The sequence below is a fragment of the Piliocolobus tephrosceles genome, chromosome 19 (genome assembly GCF_002776525.5).
Source record: "Piliocolobus tephrosceles isolate RC106 chromosome 19, ASM277652v3, whole genome shotgun sequence".
Taxonomy (NCBI): domain Eukaryota; kingdom Metazoa; phylum Chordata; class Mammalia; order Primates; family Cercopithecidae; genus Piliocolobus; species Piliocolobus tephrosceles.
Genome location: NC_045452.1, coordinates 47387708 through 47408115, shown reverse-complemented (window position 1 = coordinate 47408115; position 20408 = coordinate 47387708). Strand labels below are relative to the sequence as shown.

The window sequence follows — 20408 nt, the reverse complement described above, 5'->3', positions numbered from 1 at the left end:
GAAACAAACAAACAAACAAAAAAACGGGAGTTTCCCTGTACAAGCTCTCTCTCTTTGCCTGCTGCCATTCAAGATGTGACTTGCTCCCCCTTGCCTTCCACCATGATTGTGAGGCCTCCTCAGCCACGTGGAACTAACTGTAAATCCAATTACACTTCTTTCTTTTGTAAATTGCCCAGTTTCAGGTACATCTTTATCAGCAGCGTGAAAATGGACAATTACAGAGGCCATATGATGCTGCAGTTGACATTCTGGTTTGTGAGCACATGTGAGCTGCTATTTTGGGTGTGCTGTATTAGGCCATTCTTGCATTGCTATAAAGAAATACCTGAGACTGGGTAATTTATAAAGAAAAGAAGTTTAATTGGCTCCCAGTTCTGCAGGCTGTATAAGCATGGCACCAACATAACTCAGCTTCATGGGGGGCATCAGGGGGCTTTTATTCATGGTGGAACGCAAAGTGGGAGCAGGCATTTCACATGGTGAAAGCAGGGGCAAGAGAGAGAGTGGGGGAGGAACTGTAACACACTTCTTTTTTGGGCTATGCAAATTCTCCAATTGCACCCCAGGTCTAATGAATCAGAAACACTGGGGGTGGAAGCATATTTCCAGCCACAGGCATGTGAAAAGTCAGCAGATCCTCTCACCAGAAAGCAACCATAAGTCTGAACAAAACTGACAAGAACAACTCTTTCAGTGCTCTGGAAATCAATAAAACTCATACAACCATCTGAGAAATGTTTAAGCTTGAAAACATGCTGAACATTGGGTAAGAACAGTGGATGTCTGAGGCGTTCTTTCCTAGGACCGCTCCCATCTCCTCTAGCCGAGTGGGTATGGAGGTTTTGCCAGGGCAGGGCCACACATGAGAACGTGCAGTGATGCTGCCAGGTTGGAGGGGGCTTACTGGATTTGGTGTAGCAGGTGACGCCCACACCTATGGCACTGTCAGGGGAAGTGATGACAGTCTTGCCTTTCGAGAAACGCCATAGGAAGTCCTTTAGACTGAAAGGAAGCAACATCAGAGAGCAACTTTAATGCACAGGACAAAAGTAGGCCGGGCGCGGTGGCTTACGTCTGTAATCCCAGCACTTTGGGAGGACGAGGCAGGTGGATCACCAGGTCAAGAGATCGAGACCATCCTGGCCAACATGGTGAAACTCCGTCTCTACTACAAATATAAAAATTAGCTGGGTGTGGTGGTGCATGCCAGTAGTCCCAGCTACTCGGGAGGCTGAGGCAGGAGAATCGCTTGAATCCGGGAGGTGGAGGTTGTAGTGAGCCAAGATCATGCCACTGCACTCTGGTCTGGGCGACAGAGCGAGACTCCATCACAAAAAAAAAAAAAAAAGGAAAGAAAGAAAACCATTGGAAATGTTAAATATGTGGGCTGATAGAAAAGACTCCATAAATATATTTTTCTCATTTCTTCTTTTGCTTTTTTAAAAAAACGTAATATTGTATAAAGCAATAATCATAACATTGTATTGTTGGGTTTGTAGCATGTATAAATGTAATACATATGATAATGCAAAAAAGAGGGAAGAGAATTGAGCTTTATTAAAGTAAAATTTCTATGTTTCATCTGAATTAAATTAGTATTAATCTGAACTATATTTAGATAAGCTACATATTGTTATCAAAATATCAAGCTGTACCCCTTAAATAGTTTTGTCAATTATACCTCAATAAAGCTGAAAAAATTACTTTGAGATGGCTCTTATTAAAAAATACATATTGTAATCCATCCAGCAATGACTAATAAAATAAAATTTTAAATAGTTAAAAAAAGGATTTAAATTGTGTACTAAAAAGTATTTAACATAGAAAGCAGTGAAAGAGGGGCAGAGAAACAAAAATAGGAGACATACTGAAAACAAACAGCAGGTTGGGTATGGTGGCTCACGCCTGCATTGCTAATGCCATGGGAGGCTGAGGTGGGAAGATTGCTTGAGCTCAGGAATTCAAGACCAGCCTGGGTAACATAATAATGAGACCCCATCTGTACAAAATTATAAAAAGAAAAATTAGTGGGGTGTGGTGGTGTTTGCCTGTAGTCCTAGCTACTTGGAAAGCTAAGATGGGAGGATCTCTTTAGCCCAGGAGTTTGAGGCCACAGTGAGCTGTGATCATGTCAATGCATTTTAGCCTGGGCTATAGAATGAGGCCCTGTTTCTAAAATAATAAAAAATAAAAAAAAAAGAAAGGCAAATTAAGCAACAACAAAAGAAAACCAATAGCAAATGGTAAATGTAAATCCAAACTTATCATTAACTACATTAAATGTGAATGGTCTCAACATTCCAATAAAAAAACAAGATATTTGGATTGGATAAAAAAGGCAAAATCTAACTACAGGCAGTCTGCAAGAGTTATACCTTAGGTTCAAAGACACAAATAGGTGGAAAGTAAAAACATGGAAAAAGATATAGTATGAAAATAGTAGGCTGGATGTGGCAGCACATGCATCTAAAATCCTAGCACTTTAGGAGGCCAACCTGGGAAGACTGCTTGAGCTCAGGAGTTTGAGATCAGCCTGAGCAATATGGCAAAACCCCATCTCTATAAAAAATACAAAAATTAGGGCATGGTGGTGCGTGTCTGTAGTCCCAGCTATTCGGAAACTAAGGTGAGAAGATCCGTGAGCCTCAGAGGTCAGGGCTGCAGTGAGCCATAATTGGGCCACTGCACTACAGCCTGGGTGACAGAGACAAAGTGAGACCCTGTCTCAAAAAAACATATATATAGTAACCAAAAGAGAGTTGTAGTCATTAGTTATGTGGCTATCAGCTAACATAAACTTTAAGTCAAGAAATATTACTAGAGATAATGAGGAACATTTAGTAACGATAAAAGAGTCAATATGTCAGGAATGTACAAGTCATAAATATGTTCATATCTAATAACAAAGCCTCAAAAACATGAAACAAAACTGGCAGAATTAAAAGAGATATAAGGAGATATGGACAGTTCAACAACAATAGTTGAAGATATCAATATTCTATTCTCATTAATTGATGAAAAAATTAGACAATAAATCAGCAAGGATATAAAAGACTTAGAAAACATGATTAACCTATGTGACCTAACTGATATATGTGCAATGAGTCTCAATTCATTCAATGAGAATAGTTAATAAAGACATTTTTATTACCAGAAAATAAAATCACAGAACAACATCCCTTAACAAAATATTAACACACCAAATTCTGCAACATATATAAAGGATTATATACTCTGAACAAGTGGGATTTATTGTAGGAATTCAAGGTTGGTTTAACGTCTGAAACTTGACCAGTGTAATATATTATACTGACAGAACAAAGGACAAAAACTACACGATCCTCTCAATAATAGATGCAGAAATACCTTCTAACAAAATCTAACACTCTTTCACGTTAAAAACTCTCAACAAACTAGGAATAGATGGGAACTTCCTCAACCTGGATAAAGTGCATCTATGAAATACCCACAACATCATACTTAACAGTAAAAGACTGAACATTTCCCTGAAATGTCAGGAACAATGCAAAATGTCAGTTTTTGCTACTTCTATTCAACACTGCCCTGGAGGTCCCAGACAGTATTATAAGACCATAAAGATGAAAAAAGACTTAAGTGGACATTTCATTAAAGAAGATATACAAGTTGCTAATAAGCATTATAAGGTGCTCAACATCATTAGTCATTAGAAAAATGCAAATTAAAATTACAATGAAATACTACTGTACATTTATTAGAACGGCTGTAATCAAAAGAGAAAAGCAATACCAAGTATTGGTGAGGATGGGGAGAAAGCGGAACCACCAAACATTGCTGATGGAAATGTAAAATGATGTAGACATTTGGAAAAGCCAACTGGCAGTTTTTTAAAACAAAGTTAAACAAAAGTTAAAAAATAAACCAAAATGAAATAAAACCATATGTGTTCACAGGCACGAATGTCAGTGTTTATAGCAGCATTATTCATAATATTCAAGAACTGGAAATACTCCTGTATGCATTATCTAAGGCTGCTGTAACAAACTACCATGAACACGGCTGGATGCGGTGGTTCACGCCTGTAATCCCAGCACTTTGGGAGGCCGAGGAGGGTGGATCACCTGAGGTCAGGAGTTTGAGACCAGCCTGGCCAACATGGCAAAACACTGTCTCTACGGAAAACACAAAAAATGAGCCGGGTGTGGTGGCAGGTACCTGTAATCCCAGCTACTTGGGAGGCTAAGGCAGGAGAACTGCTTGAACTCGGAGGGGGGGAGGGGGTGGAGGTTGCAGTGAGCTGAGATCTGCCATTGCACTCCAGCCTGGGTGACAGAGCACGACTCTGTCTCAGAAAAATGAACAAACCGGAAAAACAACTACCACAAACTGAGTGGCTTGTATAACAGACATTGTCTCATAGTTCCAGAGGCTAGGAGAGATGAAGGTGTCAGCAAGGCTGGTTCCTTCTGAGGCTGTGAAGAATCTGCTCCATGCCTCTCCCCTAGCTTTTTGGGGTTTGCTGACAATACCTGTGTGCTTATGTCCAAATTTCCCCTTTTATAAGGACACCAGTCATACTGGATTTAGGGGTTCATCCTACTCCAGTATGACCTTAGCTTAACTAATTACACCTGTAAAACCCCATTTCCAAACATGGTCACCTTCCGAGTTATTGGGGGTTAAAACTTCAACATATGTATTTGGGGATGGGGCACAGTTCAACCCATAACACATCCAAATGTCCCACAGCCTGTAAGCGGAAAAACGATCTGAGATACAGTCTATCCACGTAACGGAACAGTATTCCGATATAGAAAGGCACGAACTATAGATAAGTGCTGTAACATGAACTGAGCTCTAAAACATCATACTAAGGACAATAGGCCAGATGCAAAAGACTACACATTGTATTATACCATTTATATGAAGTGTCCAGAAAGGGCAAATTTATTGACGGAAAGCTGGTCAGTGGTTGTTTGCAGCTTGGGGTGGGAGAAGGGATTAAGCAAAAACTAGCATGAGGTAAGTTGGGCTGATGGAAATGTTTGAAAACTGCATTGTGCTAGTAGCTGCCAACTACATAAATTTACTTTAAAAATCATTACAGTGCTTACTAAGGGTGAATTGTACAGTGTATGGTATATAAATTGTATCTTAATAAAACTGTTAAAAACAAACAAACAAACAAAAAACCAAACCAAACCAAACCTCCCAGGTTGGGGAGCAGCAATTTTTTTTAAAAGAACAATAACAATAAACCAGTGCCTTTTTTTTTTTTTTTTGAGGGAGGATCTCACTCTTGTCGCCCAGGCTGGAGTGCAGAGGCGTGATCTCAGCTCACTGCAACCTCTGCCACCTGAGTTCAAGCAATTCTGCCACCTCAGTCTCCTGAGCAGCTGGGACTATAAGTGTGTGCTACCATTCCCAGCTAGTTTTTTTATTTTTTGTAGAGTCGGGGTTTCACCATGTTGCCCAGGCTGGTCTCAAACTCCTGGGCTCAAGTGATCTGCCTGTCCTGGCCTCCAAAAGTGCTGGGATCATAGGGTTGAGCCACCATGCCCAGCCCCTTTCCTTATAAACAGAAAGAAGTTATGAAGCAGAATCATCCTGTGATGATAAAGGTATAACTAAATAATACTTACGTGAAACACACGCAACTCAATTAACTGTTCAGAAATGTAATGATCTCAAACAAAATATATCCTCTTATATCCTTTATTTCAACTTAAATATCAATCTTCATGCAATATGTAAAATCTTCACTGATGAAACTTTTAAAACACCAGTCCCACCACACTTGAGGCCTAGAAACCAAGCTTGTCCAACCTGCAGCCTATGGGCTGCCTGTGGCCCAGGACGGCTTTGGATGCAGCCCAACACAAATTCATAAACTTTCTTAAAACATGATGAGATTGTCTTTGTGATTTTTTTTTTAAATTCATCAGCTACCGTTAGCGTTAATGTATTTTATGTGCAGCCCAAGAAAATTCTTCTTCAAATATAGCCAGTGTAGTACTGGTCCGTGGCCCAGTGGATGGGGACCCCTGGTTTAAACTACACGAACTTGAGGCATTGTCGAGTTTAAGTCTCACCCAACTCCTACCCATCTAGTAGGGTAGAGGATCATGAAGAAAATTATGTCCCTTAAAGGGAATAGATAATTACATTTTTAACAAACAACTTTGAGGCCGGGTGCAGTGGCTCATGACACTTGGGGAGGTTGAGGCAGGTGGACTGCTTGAGCCCAGGAGCTCTAGATGAGCTTGGGCAACATAGGGAGACCCTGTCTCTACCAAAAAATACAAAATTAGCCGGATGTGTTGGTGTTCACCTGTAGTCCCAGCTACTAAGGAGGCTGAGGTGAGGGGATTGCCTGAGTCCAGGAAGTCGAGGGTAAAGTGAGCCGAGATCACGCCACTACACACCAGCCTGAGTGACAGAGTGAGACCCGGTGCCATAAAAACAGAACAAAACAAAACAAGAACACTGAATAGGATGTGTGTTAATTCTGCGATGGCGTCCAGGCTTAGGAATGATCCCGAGGCTTAGACCTGTATCCAAGAGGACGATTCCAGCCTGGTACTTCTAGGTTCCTCAGGCACCTCAGATGCACCCTGTCCTGAATGAAACCCTTTGTCCTTGAACCTGCTTTCCTTGGTAAACAGCACCAAGGCGGCTAGAAACCTCGGGGCTGCCCTTACCTTCCCTCTCTCACCATGCACCTCTAATGGGTGGCTGGACTTGTGGTTGCATTTCCATGATCTCCCAGCTTTCTTCCAGTGATGGCCTTAGGTGGGCTCTTATCCTGTCTCCCAAATGGTCTCTCTGCCTTGAGTCTCACCCCATCCGCTCTCAGTCCACCCACTCAGCTAGTCCAGAGACCATTCTGACTCCCTGTGGACGCCCCTCTGGTGGCTTCTCATCTCTATCAGTTAGAAATTGCTTTTGACCGCATGTTAACAGAAATCTGGCTATGCTATTTCACCAAATAAAGGTTTTTCTCATGTGATGAAAAGTGCACAGATAAGCAGCCCAATTCCATGGATAACCATTGAGGGTTTCTTATGACTTACAGCAATGAAATGTGTATTTACAGTATAAAGATATATCATTTTAAATTTTAATAAAATTGGGCCTAAGCACAGTGTTTTTTGTTTTTGTTTTTAACTGCTCAGGTGATTCTACCATGCAGCCAGGGTTGACAAACACTGCATCTAGGCCCAGTGCCTTTGATTTGCAGCTGAGGTCTAGAGAGAATTATTGAAACTGTAGTCCCAGCTACTTGCGAGGCTGAGGTTGGAGAATCGCCTAAGCCCAGCAGGGTGAGGCTGTAGGGAGTCAATACTGCACCACCGCACTCCAGCCTGGGCGACAGAGTGACACTCCATCTCAAAATAAATAAATAAATAAATAAAAATAAAAATTTCTGGTCTACCTTTTTGCCCACCTTTTATGCACAGAGGTCCCCAAACATGAATTTTCACGTTTAGGAAGGCTGAGACGACACATTACAAGCGGTTTAGTCATCTGCATGTGCCATCTGATTTGAGGCATCTTCCTCCTCACCTTTCCTGACAAAATAAATTGGACTGTCTACATGTGCCACATGCTCCTCTTTCTCTAATTCCTTCCTTCCTTCCTTCCTTCCTTCCTTCCTTCCTTCCTTCCTTCCTCCCTCCCTCCCTCCCTCTCTCCCTTCCCTTCCTTCCCTCTCTTCCCTCCTTTCCCTCCCTCCTTTCTCTCTCTTTTATGTCTTTTTTTCTCTTTCTTTCTTTCTTTTCTTTCTTTCCTTCCCTCCCTCCCTCTCTCTCTCTCTCTCATTCTTTTTTTCTTTCTTTCTTTCTGACAGGGTCTTGCCTGTTCTGCTTCTTTAAACCCTGGGGTTCAAGTGCAAAGATCCCTCTCATCTGATTTCCCTATTTTATTTTATTTTATTTTTTTAAGTTAGATACCCCAGGATGATGATGATGACTATTGTTGAGACAGGGTTTCATTCGGTTGCCCAGGCTGGAGTGCAATGATGTGATCACGGCTCACTGCAGCCTCAACATCCTGGGCTCACGTAATCCTCTGACCTCAGCCTCCCAAGTAGCTTGGACTACAGGGGTGTACCACCATGCCCGGCTAATTACATGTGCCAGATTCAATCTATGTTCCAGGGTTCCAAACAACCCAGGCTCTAGCATCCTCTCCTAACAAATACACCTTCATACAGACCTGGAAGGCAGGTTCAAATGCGGAATTCTTGGACTTCTTTCAGTTCTGTGTAGGAGGGTAGCAGTGCAGACGTGGCTGCCTGCCCGCCCCTGGCCCTTCCCCCTTTCCCCACCCCTGCTCTTTGCAGCACTGGGCGGGGCCTATGTTTAAGGCTAGCAGTGTACTCAAGGAGGGGCAGTCCCTGTGTGGCCTGTTCAGGATCCTATACCCAGGCTCAGGGCTCTTTGGGCAGGAAATTCCAGGATCCTGGTACTCAAGTGGTGTTCTAAACAGTGGTTCTTGGCTGGGCGTGGTGGCTCACACCTGTAATCCCAGCACTCTGGGAGGCCGAGGCAGGCAAATCACTTGAGATCAGGAGTTTGAGACCAGCCTGGACAACATGGTGAAACCCCATCTCTACTAAAAATACAGAAACTTAGCCAGGCATGGTGCACACACTAGTCCCAGCTACTTGGGAGGCTGAGGCAGGAGAATCACTTGAATCTAGGAGGCGGAGGCTGCAGTGAGCCGAGATCACACCACTGCACTCCAGCCTGGGTGACAGAGCGAGACTCCATATCAAAATACATACATACATACATACATACATACAAACAGTGATTCTTAACTGGGCGTGATTTGGCAACGTCTGGAATTATTTTGGGTTATCCCAGCCCGGCAGGGAGGGACAGGGTATTACTGGCATCTAGTGAGTAGGGGCTAGGGATTCTACTAAACATCCTATAGGGTACAGGACAGACTCCACAGCAAAGAATTGTCTGGCCCAAAATGTCCATAGTGCCCAGATTCGATGCCCTGCATTAGGAAGACACAAATACTCTTAAATATCACAGAGTTAAATTTCTTACCCCCTGTTCTAGGAGAGATGATGTTCTTGGTGGGAGCATCTTCTTGGCTTCAACACATTCTTTTCTCCATGGAAGATGATGCCAGAAGAGGGATAGAATAGGGCCCTGTAAAGTATGGGGCCCAGGGCCTGGCACCCCCTGTTCAGGTGTGAGGACCGTCCTAGGAAGGCACCACCCAGGCATCATTAGACCGTCTCAAAAGAAGAGTAATTCAATGTCCCAAGGCAGCTCTCTTGTGTCTGTGGGCGGTCCCTTGGCAAGTTTACAATGAACTGAAATCTGCCGAACTTCCTGGAACCCAGAGAAACTTCAGCCTTGGGCAAAGGCCGTTTGGCCAGCATTTGCACTGTTTATGCAACTGTTTAGAATATATGAATTATCTGGAAACTACTACTAAATACAACACGCAAAACTGCAAATATGTATATTTCCTAGAGGATGATAAAAAATGTGAATTGTGTTTTCTCTGATAGACGATGCATTAGAGTCTGAGGGTGTAAATAACATGAATAATGAATAAGTAAATAAATAAATAGTGTACTCCGAACGAGGCTGGCATAGCTTCTACTGTTGTTTCACGCTGGACTTGAATTAAATCTCAGTATTTTGCCATGTTCAATACAAAATACTAGGCTGGACTTGGTGGCTCATGTCTGTAATCCCAGCACTTTGGGAGGCCGAGGTGGGCAGATGGCTGGCTTGAGCTCAGGAGTTTGAAACCAGCCTGGGCAACATGGTAAAACCCCATCTCTACCCGAAAAACAAAAATCAGCCAGGTGTGGTGGCACATGCCTGTGGTCCCAGGTACTTGGGAGGCTGAGGCAGGAGGATGACTTTTGAACCCAGGAGGTCGAGGCTGCAGTGAGCTATGATCGTGCCACTGCACTCCAGCCTGGGTGACAGAGCAAGACCCTGTCTCAAAAATCAAATAAACAACCCCTTCGCCCCGGATAAAAGTAGTTTGCATTATTTTCTCATTTCATCATGTTTTTGAAATATTTCCCTTGAAAGGTAAGTCATATTTATCATTCCTGTTGTATGGAGACATCATAAATTATTTCACCATTCTACCCTCCTTGAGTGTTGTGGCCTTAGGGCCAGACAAAAACGCAGGAGATGCCTAGAAGCTAACTAGTTGCCGTTTTGGTTATCTGTAGGGTTGTAGCGTTGCCAAACAGGAAAAATATAAAAAGAATACCGAATTCTGCCAACCAAATAAGAAACTCTGTGCTAAGGACTAAAACAATTGCAGGGGAAGAAAAAGTGAGGCCGGGGATTGAGGTGTAGCGACTTTCTACATCCTCAGAAAATTAAAAAATAAGACAAAAAAAAAAAAAGAAAACTACAAAAGCATCCATCTTGGGGCGTCCTAATTTCTGACTAACAAATGAGACGCTGTGGCGAAAGTCAGTCATAACTAACGACATTTCTAGACAAAGTGACTTCAGATTTTCAAGGCGTACCTTGTTTACATCATTTTGCCAATTTCGCGTCCTGCAACCGTCGGGCCACGCCCCCGTGAAAAAAAGGCTGTGTTTTTTCCACATTTCGGGGTTCTAGACCTTTCCCGGCTGCGGGGCGGGGGGAGTCTGAGGCGCACGCGGCCCCTTGGCCCCGCCCCCAGTCATTTCCTGCCACTCGCGTCCCGAGGCTGCCGCGGGGGGGCCGTAGGGGAGGGCTGAGCGCGTGCGCTGTGACTGGTTTGGGGCCAGAGTGGGCGGGGCGCGGAGGTCCGCCTATAAAGTAGTCGCGGCGCCGTGGTCCCGCTTTGCGGCGTAGTCTCCTGCAGCGTTGGGGGTCTGTCTCGCAATACTCGGAAGCAGGACCCCAGCGTGGCCTAGCAGGTCATGGCGATGAAGGCCGTGTGCGTGTTGAAGGGCGACAGCCCAGTGCAGGGCACCATCAATTTCGAGCAGAAGGCAAGGGCTGGGGCGGAGGCTTGTTTGCGAGGCCGCTCCCGCCCGCTGGTCGCCCCGCGCACCTGTGCTTAGGAGCGGGTCGCCCGCCAGGCCTCGGGACCGCCCTGGTCCCGCGCCCGGCTTCGGCCCGTGCCGCCCGATCGGTGCCTTTGACCCCAGCGGTGCGGTGCCCGCTAAGTGCTGAGTCATCGGGCGGGCCCGGGTGCGGGGTGTGGGACCGAGGCCGCCGCGGGGCTGGGCCTGCGCGTGGCGGGAGCGTGGGGAGGGATTGCCGCGGGGGCGGGCGTGGGCGTGCTGCCTTCCGGGGTCCGTGGGCCGCCGCCGCGGGCTCTGTCGTGGTGCTTGGAGCAGCTGTGCTCCTCCCTTGCTTGGCTGTGTTCTCGTTCCTGAGGGTCCCGCGGACACCGAGTGGCGCAGTGACAGGCCCGGCCCGGGGATGGCGACTGCGCCTGGGCCCGCCTGGTGTCTTAGCATCCCTCTCCGCGTTCCGGCTTCAGCGCTCTGGGTCAGGGAGTCTCCGCTTTTGTACAGCTCTAAGGCTAAGTATGGTTTTTATATTTTTAAAAGGCTTTGGTAAACAAAAATACGCAACAGAGACCGTTTGTATGACACTTTGCAGGAGTTTGCTGGCCTCTGTTCTAGGTCATATGGTTGGGCTGCAAGGGCAGAGACGGTAGCCTTGGACAGAGATCCTTTTCCTCCTCCTTAGCTCCGAGAGCCAGAGGTTTAACTGACCGTTTGGGGGATTTTCGAGGGCAATGATTCTTAACTTTGGGTGCACAGTTAGCTTATTTGAAGATCTTACTAAAAATACACCAGAGCCCAACCTCAGACCAATTACATCAAAACCTGTCCTAGCGCAGGTGATTATTGTTGTTTTTTAAGTTTCCAAAGGTGATTTTAATGTGCACCTATGATTGAGGACTGTTGTTTGAGGAGAGTGGGTGGGGTTTGGGATTTGGAAATTAGAAGACCTGAAGTTTCCATTACACCGAGTTGGTACTTAATAACTCTTGTCGGAGCATTTCCTAAGCCAAATTTTCTGTGAAGTGGCTTTAAAATTGCTCTGCCAGTAGGCAGGTTGCTAAGATGGTCAGAGACAAACTTCTGAACGACTCTTGTAAAATGTACAGAAATATTTTCATAACTATTATCAGTAAAATCGCAAAACGTGCTGCAAGGAAGGTGCTTGTGATAATACTGTCCCCAGAGCCTTAGTGAAGTTACCAACTGGTGGAAAATTGTCTCGTACTCGGCTTAAAAGTCGTGAGAGAATATTTATTATATGAATGAGATTCAGTCTTTAAATGAGTTTACAGAAAGGTGAGAGGACAGGAACAGTTAGTCTGTGCAAGTGTCTGAAATGTATATGAGAGAGATACGAGTTTAGCTTTTCTCTTTAATACGTCTCCACATTTTCTGGAAAAGGTTCTTTGGCATTTGACTCCATTTTGCTGTTTCATTTGTCAGACTTCGTTTTGTCCCTCTTTACTTCTCCCCACGTAATTCACTAGTACTAGTGTTGTGTTTTGTTTTTGAGACCGAGTCTCGCTCTGTTGCCCAGGCTGGGGTGCAGTGGCACGATCTCAGCTCACTGCAGCCTCCGCTTCCTGGGTTCAAGCAGTTCTCCTGCCTCAGCCTCACGAATAGCTGGGCGCGTGCCGCCACGCCCAGCTAATTTTTTGTATTTTAGTAGAGACCGGGTTTCACCATGTTGGCCAGGATGGTCACCATCTCTTGACCTTGTGATCCACTCGCCTCGGCTTCCCAAAGTGCTGGGATTACAGGCGTGAGCCACCGCGCCCGGCCACCAGTACTAGTCTTAAGACGCCTCTGTGGAATTCCTTCTCCCTGGCCTTTGAGAATCCATGCATGAACCCAGGTTTTTGTCATTTTCCGCCTTCCCTGAGCAGCGTGCATAGTTCCTTCTTTTAAGCACCTGACTTCATTTTGGTTGGTGCCAGTTGTACTTGAGAAAGAGCCTTGGATAGTGGAGCATTCCAGCTTTCCAGATATGCAGAGATAATACATTGGCTATAAACTACCTGGCGTGGCCTATTCCGTGTTTAAAATCTTGGACTCGTTGCTAGTTTTTTACAAATCAGAATTTTTCACCTAATCCAGTATTCCTAGCTTCTCTTGAAGAATTGTTGGAGATCTCTTTATACTGAGCCTTCATTAGCCCAGGACAGTACTGCTGGAGCTTTCCAGGCCTGTGTTATTCACTTGAGTTCACAGCCTGGTCCCTGTAGGGTTGTACCTAAGCACAGCTACTTACATGTTCCCAATGTATTACCCGTTAAATGGAGGTTTGAAAGAACCTGCTCTTTTTGGCCCTGTGCTCTTGATAACACAGCATATTTGAGGGACAACTTTCACATTTGAGTTTTTCCAAAATTAGAGGTTGTAGAAGAGTCACAGTATCTATTCTCAAAAAGAAAAGAATTTTAAAAGGCCGCGCAATTGCCAGAATCCTTCGTTTGAGCAGTGGTATTTTCCAGTGGAAAGTCACGTCTTAAGGGTTAATGCCCCTTAACTGTTGTCCCTATTTGAAAACCAAGCTAAAAACAAGAGACACTAACATGTATGACGGTGTGGTGTGGATGCTGTGTTTATTTTAGTCCTGAGATCTACTCGTAACGTCCTTGATTTCTGTATGTAGCCACGGAGCACCATTACCTGTCACCATTACCTGAACGGTGATACTGCTTGCTTGCTTTTTGGTAGAGTGGAAAGGTTATCTAGGTTTCAGTGCTTGAAAAGATTTCAGAAAACAGTAGTACCTCTGGTTAGACTAGAATCAGTCCTCTCCTGAGGGCAGTGGAATAGGATATTTCCTGACTGCTAATTAAAAATACCTATGATAGCCGGACGCGGTGGCTCACGCCTGTAATCCCAGAAGTTTGGGAGGCCGAAGGGGCGGATCACGAGGTCGTGAGATCGAGACCATCCTGGCTAACACAGTGAAACCCCATCTCTGCTAAAAATACAAAAAATTAACTGGCCGTGGTGGTGGTTGGCGCCTGTAGTCCCAGCTACTCAGGAGGCTGAGGCAGGAGAATGGCATGAACCTGGGAGGCGGAGCTTGCAGTGAGCCGAGATCATGCCACTGCTCTTCAGCCTGGGTGACAGAGCTAGACTCCATCTCAAAAAAAAAAAAAAACCTATGATGGAAACTTAAAAACACTCACTGAGTTGGGGAGTGGGTGGAGAGCAGGGGTCCTAGGGTAGCCTGTTGGACGTTTCCAGGGTGCCTTTTTCTTTTTTTTTTAAAGTGTGTATGCTGTATGGAAGAGTGTCTATATGGAGAAGAAGCAAGGGGCTAAAGAGTGTATGATGAGACATACACCTTTTGGGTTGAAAAGGCTGAGGCAGGAGAATGGTGTGAACCCGGGAGGTGGAGCTTGCAGTGAGCTGAGATCGCGCCACTGCCCTCCAGCTTGGGCTACAGAGCGAGACTCCGTCTCAAACCAAAAAGGTTTACATGTACATCTATATTCAACATGTACAAATATGACCTATTCAGGTGTTTACTAAATAGGTACTTATATTACATATTTACTGTAATAGTCAAACCCTGTGAAGTATCTAACTCTGACGTGTAGGTACTCACTTTGCTTACCACTCTATTTGGTGCTTTTTATGTTATTTAATCACGAAGCCTGGCCACAGGGCGCTTGTGCATTGAGTGTGGGAACAAGATTACCATCTCCCTTTTGAGGACACAGGCCTAGAGCAGTTAAGCAGCTTGCTGGAGGTTCACTGGCTAGAAAGTGGTCGGCCTGGGATTTGGACACAGATTTTTCTACTCCCAAGTCTGGCTTCTTTTTACTTTACTGTGAGGGGTTAAAGGTAAATCAGCTGTTTTCTTTGTTCAGAAACTCCAACTTTGCACTTTTCTTTGATTAAAGGAAAGCAATGGACCAGTGAAGGTGTGGGGAAGCATTACAGGATTGACTGAAGGCCTGCATGGATTCCATGTTCATCAGTTTGGAGATAATACACAAGGTGGGTGTTGTGCTGTGCTGGTGACCCTTACTTGTTCAACCTAGTTAGATAAACAGTAGAGTAGCCCCTAATTGTTAAAACCCCTCAACTTGTTTTTGTTTTTGAGACAGGGTCTTGCTCTGTCACCCAGGCTGGAGTGCAGTGGTGCTGTGCAATCACGGCTCACCTTAGCCTCGACCTCCCAGGCTCCAGTGATCCTCAATGCCGTGGCCTGTAGCTGGGACTACAGGCATACGCCACCACGCCTGGCTAATTTTTTTCTAGCTATGGGGTTCCATGTTGTCCAGGCTAGTCTTGAACTGCTGGGCTCAAGTGGTTTATCCTTCTCCACCTCCCAAAGTGCTGGGATTACAGGTGTGAGCCACTGTGCCTGGCAAAACCCTCAACTTTTCTTTTAAAAAAGAGGTCAACTTTATTATATAAACACTGTGCTAAAATTGCAGAAACTAGGACCATATCTTGGTTTTTGTAATAACGCCAGCAGAGTATACACAAGAAGAAAAGTAACTGCACTAGATTGTGAAGACGGGGGTGGACCTGCTTCTTAACGCCCAGTGCCCTTTGTCTTAAGATTTGGTGTAGTATATCTTTAGAAACCAAAAAAAAAAAAGTGGAGTTAAAATAACTTTGAAGATCAACCTTAAGATTAGCCACAAAACTGGTCTTTGTCACCTAGGTGTGGAAAAGAAAGGGAAAGAGTTGATGGTTTTTGTCTTACGGAATCATTGTAGAAGAGGATTTTTTTTTTTTTTTTTGGAGACAAATATTACTCTGTCGCCCAGGCTGGAGTGCAGTGGGGCCATCTTGGCTCGCTGCAAGCTCTGCCTCCCGGGTTTACGCCATTCTCCTGCCTCAGCCTCCTGAGTAGCTGGGACTACAGGCGCCCGCCACCACGCCTGGCTAATTTTTTTGTGTTTTTAGTAGAGATGGGGTTTCACTGTGTTAGCCAAGATGGTCTTGATCTTCTGACCTCGTGATCCGCCCATCTCGGCCTCCCAAAGTGTTGGGATTACAGGCATGAGCCACCGTGCCCAGCCAGAAGAAGGTGTTTTTTAAAGAAGGCAATAGGAAATAACTGGGGTTCTTAACTTTTGTAATGATCCCAGTGTTTGAGCTGGGGGTTGAGGGTGGGTGCCTCAAGCAAAGGGGCTGCATTCGTTTGCATAATGTCATGTAAGAGTAGCTCTATACCGCAAACACAGGCTCCATAGTGGGACAAAAGTATGATACAACCTGGAGGTGGAATGCAGAGGATCATTGGTACTTTGGAATATGCTTAAAAAAATTTTTTTTTTTAGTATTTTTAAAAAATCAGGCAGCCCCTGAACCTGAGTAGGTTCAGAGAAACTGCCAAGTTTTATTTTCTTAATTTGGGATTGGAAGCAAGTTAACAAAAGTTTATGAGTTAAATTGCATTTAGTGGTCTTTTGCCATATTTGAGTAATCTGAATTTTTTGTTTATAGGTTTCTTCTTAAATTAACTTTATTCATCTTGCTAATTTAGTTTCAAATAGTGATTTGTAGTGATCAGATTTGATCTGTTTCTGTAATTGCTGAAATTCCCCAAGTTGCTTTTTGGCTTACCGCCTCTGGTTTGGGAGGTGATTGCGCTGCTGCTTCCTGTAACTTGCCTGCCTTTCTCCCTGTGTGGGTCTCCTGGGGGTGAGAGGACTGCTGAAGACAGCCGTGTTACGAAAGGGCCTCCTGTGCTGTCGAGGTTGTGCTCTGTGAATGTCATCCCCTGGCGCACAGGAGCACCTTCTACACAGGGTACAGTCGGAATGCTGCCCCCTGGAGTTGTGTAAGGCAGCAGCCTTGGCCCTTCCACATAAAATGCTGTTGAATATTCTGCCTGCACCAAGTAAAGGGCACAGGTAGAACTGCTTGGCAGTATGTTGCTGGGGAGATGAGTTTTTTGTAGTTCAAGTATACTACATTCTCACAAATTTGGATCTTAACCATGGGATTTTAATAATAGAAAAACTGTTGAAGATCAGTCTGGTCCCTTATTGTACAGTGAAGAAGCCGAAGCCCAGAGAAGGGTGTTAACTTTACGACTTGTTTTTTTTGTTTTTTGAGACGGAGCCTTGCTCTGTTGCCTAGGCTGGAGTACAGTGGTGCAACCTCAGCTTACTGCAATCTCTGCCTCCTAGGTTCAGGCGATTCTCCTGCCTCTGCCTATCAAGTAGCTGGGACTACAAGTGCGCACCACCACGCCTAGCTAATTTTTGTATTTTTTCAGTAGAGACAGGGTTTTGCCATGTTGGCCAGGCTGGTCTCAAACTCCTGACCTCAGATGATCCACCCACCTCAGCTTCCCAAAATGCTGGGATTCCAGGTGTGAGCCACCGCGCCCGGCCATAGACTTGCTTCTCTTCCCTTCTCAGCGTGCCTGTACCAAGGTGTTGCTTATCCCAGTAGTTGTGATGCAGGTCACCGCTCTGTCCATGGGAAGTTTTAGCAGTGTTTCTTTTTAGAATGTATTTGGGAACTTTAATTCATAATTTAGCTTTTCTTTTTCCTTTTTCTTGTAAATAGGCTGTACCAGTGCAGGTCCTCACTTTAATCCTCTATCCAGACAACATGGTGGGCCAAAGGATGAAGAGAGGTAACAAGATGCTTAACTCTTGTAATAATGGCGATAGCTTTCTGGAGTTTATATGGTATACTACCTGTAAATATGTGCTAAGATAATTCCGTGTTCTCCCCCACCTTTGTTTTTGAACTTGCTGACTCATCTAAACCCCTGCTCCCAAATGCTGGAATGCTTTTACTTCCTGGGCTTAAAGGAATTGACAAATGGGGACACTTAAAACGATTTGGTTTTGTAGCATTTATTGAATATTGAACTAATACAGGTGCCAAAGGGGAACTAATACAGGAAATGTCATGAGTACAAATGTCATGTCAACCACTAGCAGAATCAATCATCGTGAAACATAGGAAGCGTCTGTAGATAAAAAATTGATACTGAAAACTAGTCGAGACTCCATTTGTATGTGTATGTTTTCTGAAAGCCTTTCAGGAAAATACTAAATCTACGGACAAGATTTTTATATCAGAGGCCTTGGGACATAGCTTTGTTAGCTATGCCAATAATTAACAGGCAGAACTCAGTAACTGAGAGTTTACCCTTTGGTACTTCTGAAATGAGGTGCACTCCCATCTTTCTTCCCAGAGCATGAGTTTGTAGACTTGAAGCCTTGCTTGAAGAGCTGTGTTTAGAATGCCTAGCTACTTGTTTGCAAATTTGTGTTTGCTCAGTCGAGTTTTAATTTAGCTCATGAACTACCTTGATGTTTAGTGGAGTCAGCCCTAATCCATCTGATGCTTTTTCCTTATTAGGCATGTTGGAGACCTGGGCAATGTGACTGCTGGCAAAGATGGTGTGGCCAATGTGTCTTTTGAAGATGCTGTGATCTCACTCTCAGGAGACCATTCCATCATTGGCCGCACATTGGTGGTGAGTTTTCATAAAAGGATATACATGAAACTTCTACCATACAGTCATGTATCTTTTCACTTTATGATTGTTAGTCGTGGTTTCTAAAGATCCAGATAAATTGTACTTGCAGTTCAAATTAGGAAAAGCAATTTTATTGGACAATTATGGTGAAAATTATTTTATCTAGGTCAGTTAAGAACACTGTTCTGCTAAGATGCAGTAAAAAGCAGGTTACATTTGACCATGTTAGATCTGAGTTTGGAAAACAGAGTAGTCTTTAGTTTTAAAATGGCCAGATTTTCTTGCCAGGATTGGGTTTCTCACTTGTTAAACAGAACATTTTGTGAAGTTTAAAACCTGGGATGGACTGTAGGTTATCATGACTTGTTTAACTTGTGGGAAGCTGTTGCCCCAAGTTATCCTGGGGAACTGCATCTGGTTCATGCAAAACACCAAAGGGAGACTGGCTCCCTTTTACCTCCCTTTGAGGGCATTAACATTCATTAGTCACTTCCATTCATTTAACCCTTTTATTTTTAAGGTTTTCTTCAGCCATAGTTGTAAAGCAGAAAACTCGTTTACGAAGGTTTGTTGAACAAAATTCAAAATACTGTTGCTAAAGTATTAAGGTTTTTTAGGATTATATCTTATTTATAGGCCTGTCATTCATTTGGTGTGAAATTTTGAGCGTTACTCACTTTCGTTTTCCTTTTTTTCCAAAGCAATTAAAAAAATTGCCAAAGTAAGAGTGACTGCTGAACTAAAGTTACTGTAACTTATCATGGAGGACTAAGGGTAGTGTGTGGTGGTCTACAACATAGTTATTTGGGTTTTTAGTATTTCATTTAGAGATAGCAACCTAATGTTTATCTAATGTTTAAAGGTAATGTCTTTGCAACACCAAGAAAAAGCTTTGAATAGTAGTTTTCACTTTTAAACTACTAAGTATATCTACTAGGATTAATGTTATTTTTCTAATATTATGAGGTTCTTAAACATCTTTTGGGTATTGTTGGGAGGAGGTAGTGATTACTTGACAGCCCAAAGTTATCTTCTTAAAATTGTTTACAGGTCCATGAAAAAGCAGATGACTTGGGCAAAGGTGGAAATGAAGAAAGTACAAAGACAGGAAACGCTGGAAGTCGTCTGGCTTGTGGTGTAATTGGGATCGCCCAATAAACATTCCCTTGGATGTAGTCTGAGGCCCATTAACTCATCTGTTATCCTGCTACCTGTAGAAATGTATCTTGATAAACATTAAACACTGTCATCTTAAAAGTGTAATTGTGTGACTTTTGCTTAGTACCTGTAATGAGAAACTGGTTTATGATCACTTGGAAGATTTGTATAGTTTTATAAAACTCAATTAAAATGTCTGTTTCAATGACCTGTATTTTGCCAGACTTAATCACAGATGGGTATTAAACTTGTCAGAATTTCTTCAATTCTCATTCAAGCCTGTGAATAAAAACCCTGTATGGCACTCATTTTGAGCCTATTAAAAGAATCCAAGTTCAAACTAAATTAGCTCTGATACTTATTTATATAAGTGGAACAGATTTAGTAATACTAAGTGATAGCATTTTACTTTGAAAGTGTTTTGAGACCATCAAAATGCATACTTTTAAAACAGCAGGTCTTTCAGCTAATACGAACACAACTCTGCTTAGACAAATAGGCTGTCCTTTGAAAGCTTTAGGGAAATGTTCTTGCTTAGTCATTTTAGCATTTTGATTCATAAAGTACCTCATTTTAAAAAGACGTTATGGTGTAAGAGAGCCATTTGATAACTTTTAGTGAGTTTAAAAGGCAAGTTACAGCCTCAGCTAGCTAATAACATTATCCACCTGCCAGAATGGCACAAATTCTACATTCAAGGGTGGACGTTGGCACAACCTACTTAACAGTTTAGCCCTTTAAAGAAATCTATAGCATTAGAAGATAGAAAGAACCAAGGAAATGTTTGACTGTGGGTTCTGGCTGTTTATT

At 43.7% G+C, this 20408-nt stretch overlaps 1 protein-coding gene, 1 long non-coding RNA gene and 1 other non-coding gene across 5 annotated transcripts; 2 read left to right on the top strand and 1 right to left on the bottom strand.

Annotated features, from left to right (window-relative positions):
- Nucleotides 1-251: 251 nt before the first annotated feature.
- LOC111525064 lies at nucleotides 252-10821 on the bottom strand. 3 transcript variants are annotated; one of them, XR_004228629.1, is made up of 3 exons: nucleotides 10511-10821; nucleotides 9048-9207; nucleotides 252-1005 (listed from the first exon to the last, which is right to left on the bottom strand). It is a non-coding gene; the product is annotated as an uncharacterized LOC111525064 (long non-coding RNA). The 3 variants fall into 3 exon arrangements; XR_002725938.2 differs by lacking the exon at nucleotides 252-1005 and adding an exon at nucleotides 1272-1326; XR_002725940.2 differs by lacking the exon at nucleotides 252-1005 and adding an exon at nucleotides 1948-2002.
- Nucleotides 10728-19938, top strand: SOD1 (superoxide dismutase 1). Its single transcript, XM_023190368.1, has 5 exons — nucleotides 10728-10966; nucleotides 14878-14974; nucleotides 17513-17582; nucleotides 18320-18437; nucleotides 19491-19938. Exons 1-5 carry the CDS (start codon nucleotides 10895-10897, stop codon nucleotides 19596-19598), a joined length of 465 nt encoding a protein of 154 aa, XP_023046136.1. The 5' UTR covers nucleotides 10728-10894; the 3' UTR covers nucleotides 19599-19938.
- Nucleotides 15384-15561, top strand: LOC111527435. Its single transcript, XR_002726665.1, has one exon. It is a non-coding gene; the product is annotated as a small nucleolar RNA SNORA81 (small nucleolar RNA).
- Nucleotides 19939-20408: the final 470 nt, after the last annotated feature.

What these genes read in the sequence shown, in the direction of transcription:
- SOD1 (XM_023190368.1), top strand. Translation starts at nt 10,895, where the DNA reads ATGGCGATGAAGGCCGTGTGCGTGTTGAAGGGCGACAGCCCAGTGCAG. An exon ending in CCATCAATTTCGAGCAGAAG is followed by an intron (nt 10,967 to 14,877) that starts GCAAGGGCTGGG and finishes CTTTGATTAAAG; the next exon opens with GAAAGCAATGGACCAGTGAA. An exon ending in GGGCCAAAGGATGAAGAGAG is followed by an intron (nt 17,583 to 18,319) that starts GTAACAAGATGC and finishes TTTCCTTATTAG; the next exon opens with GCATGTTGGAGACCTGGGCA.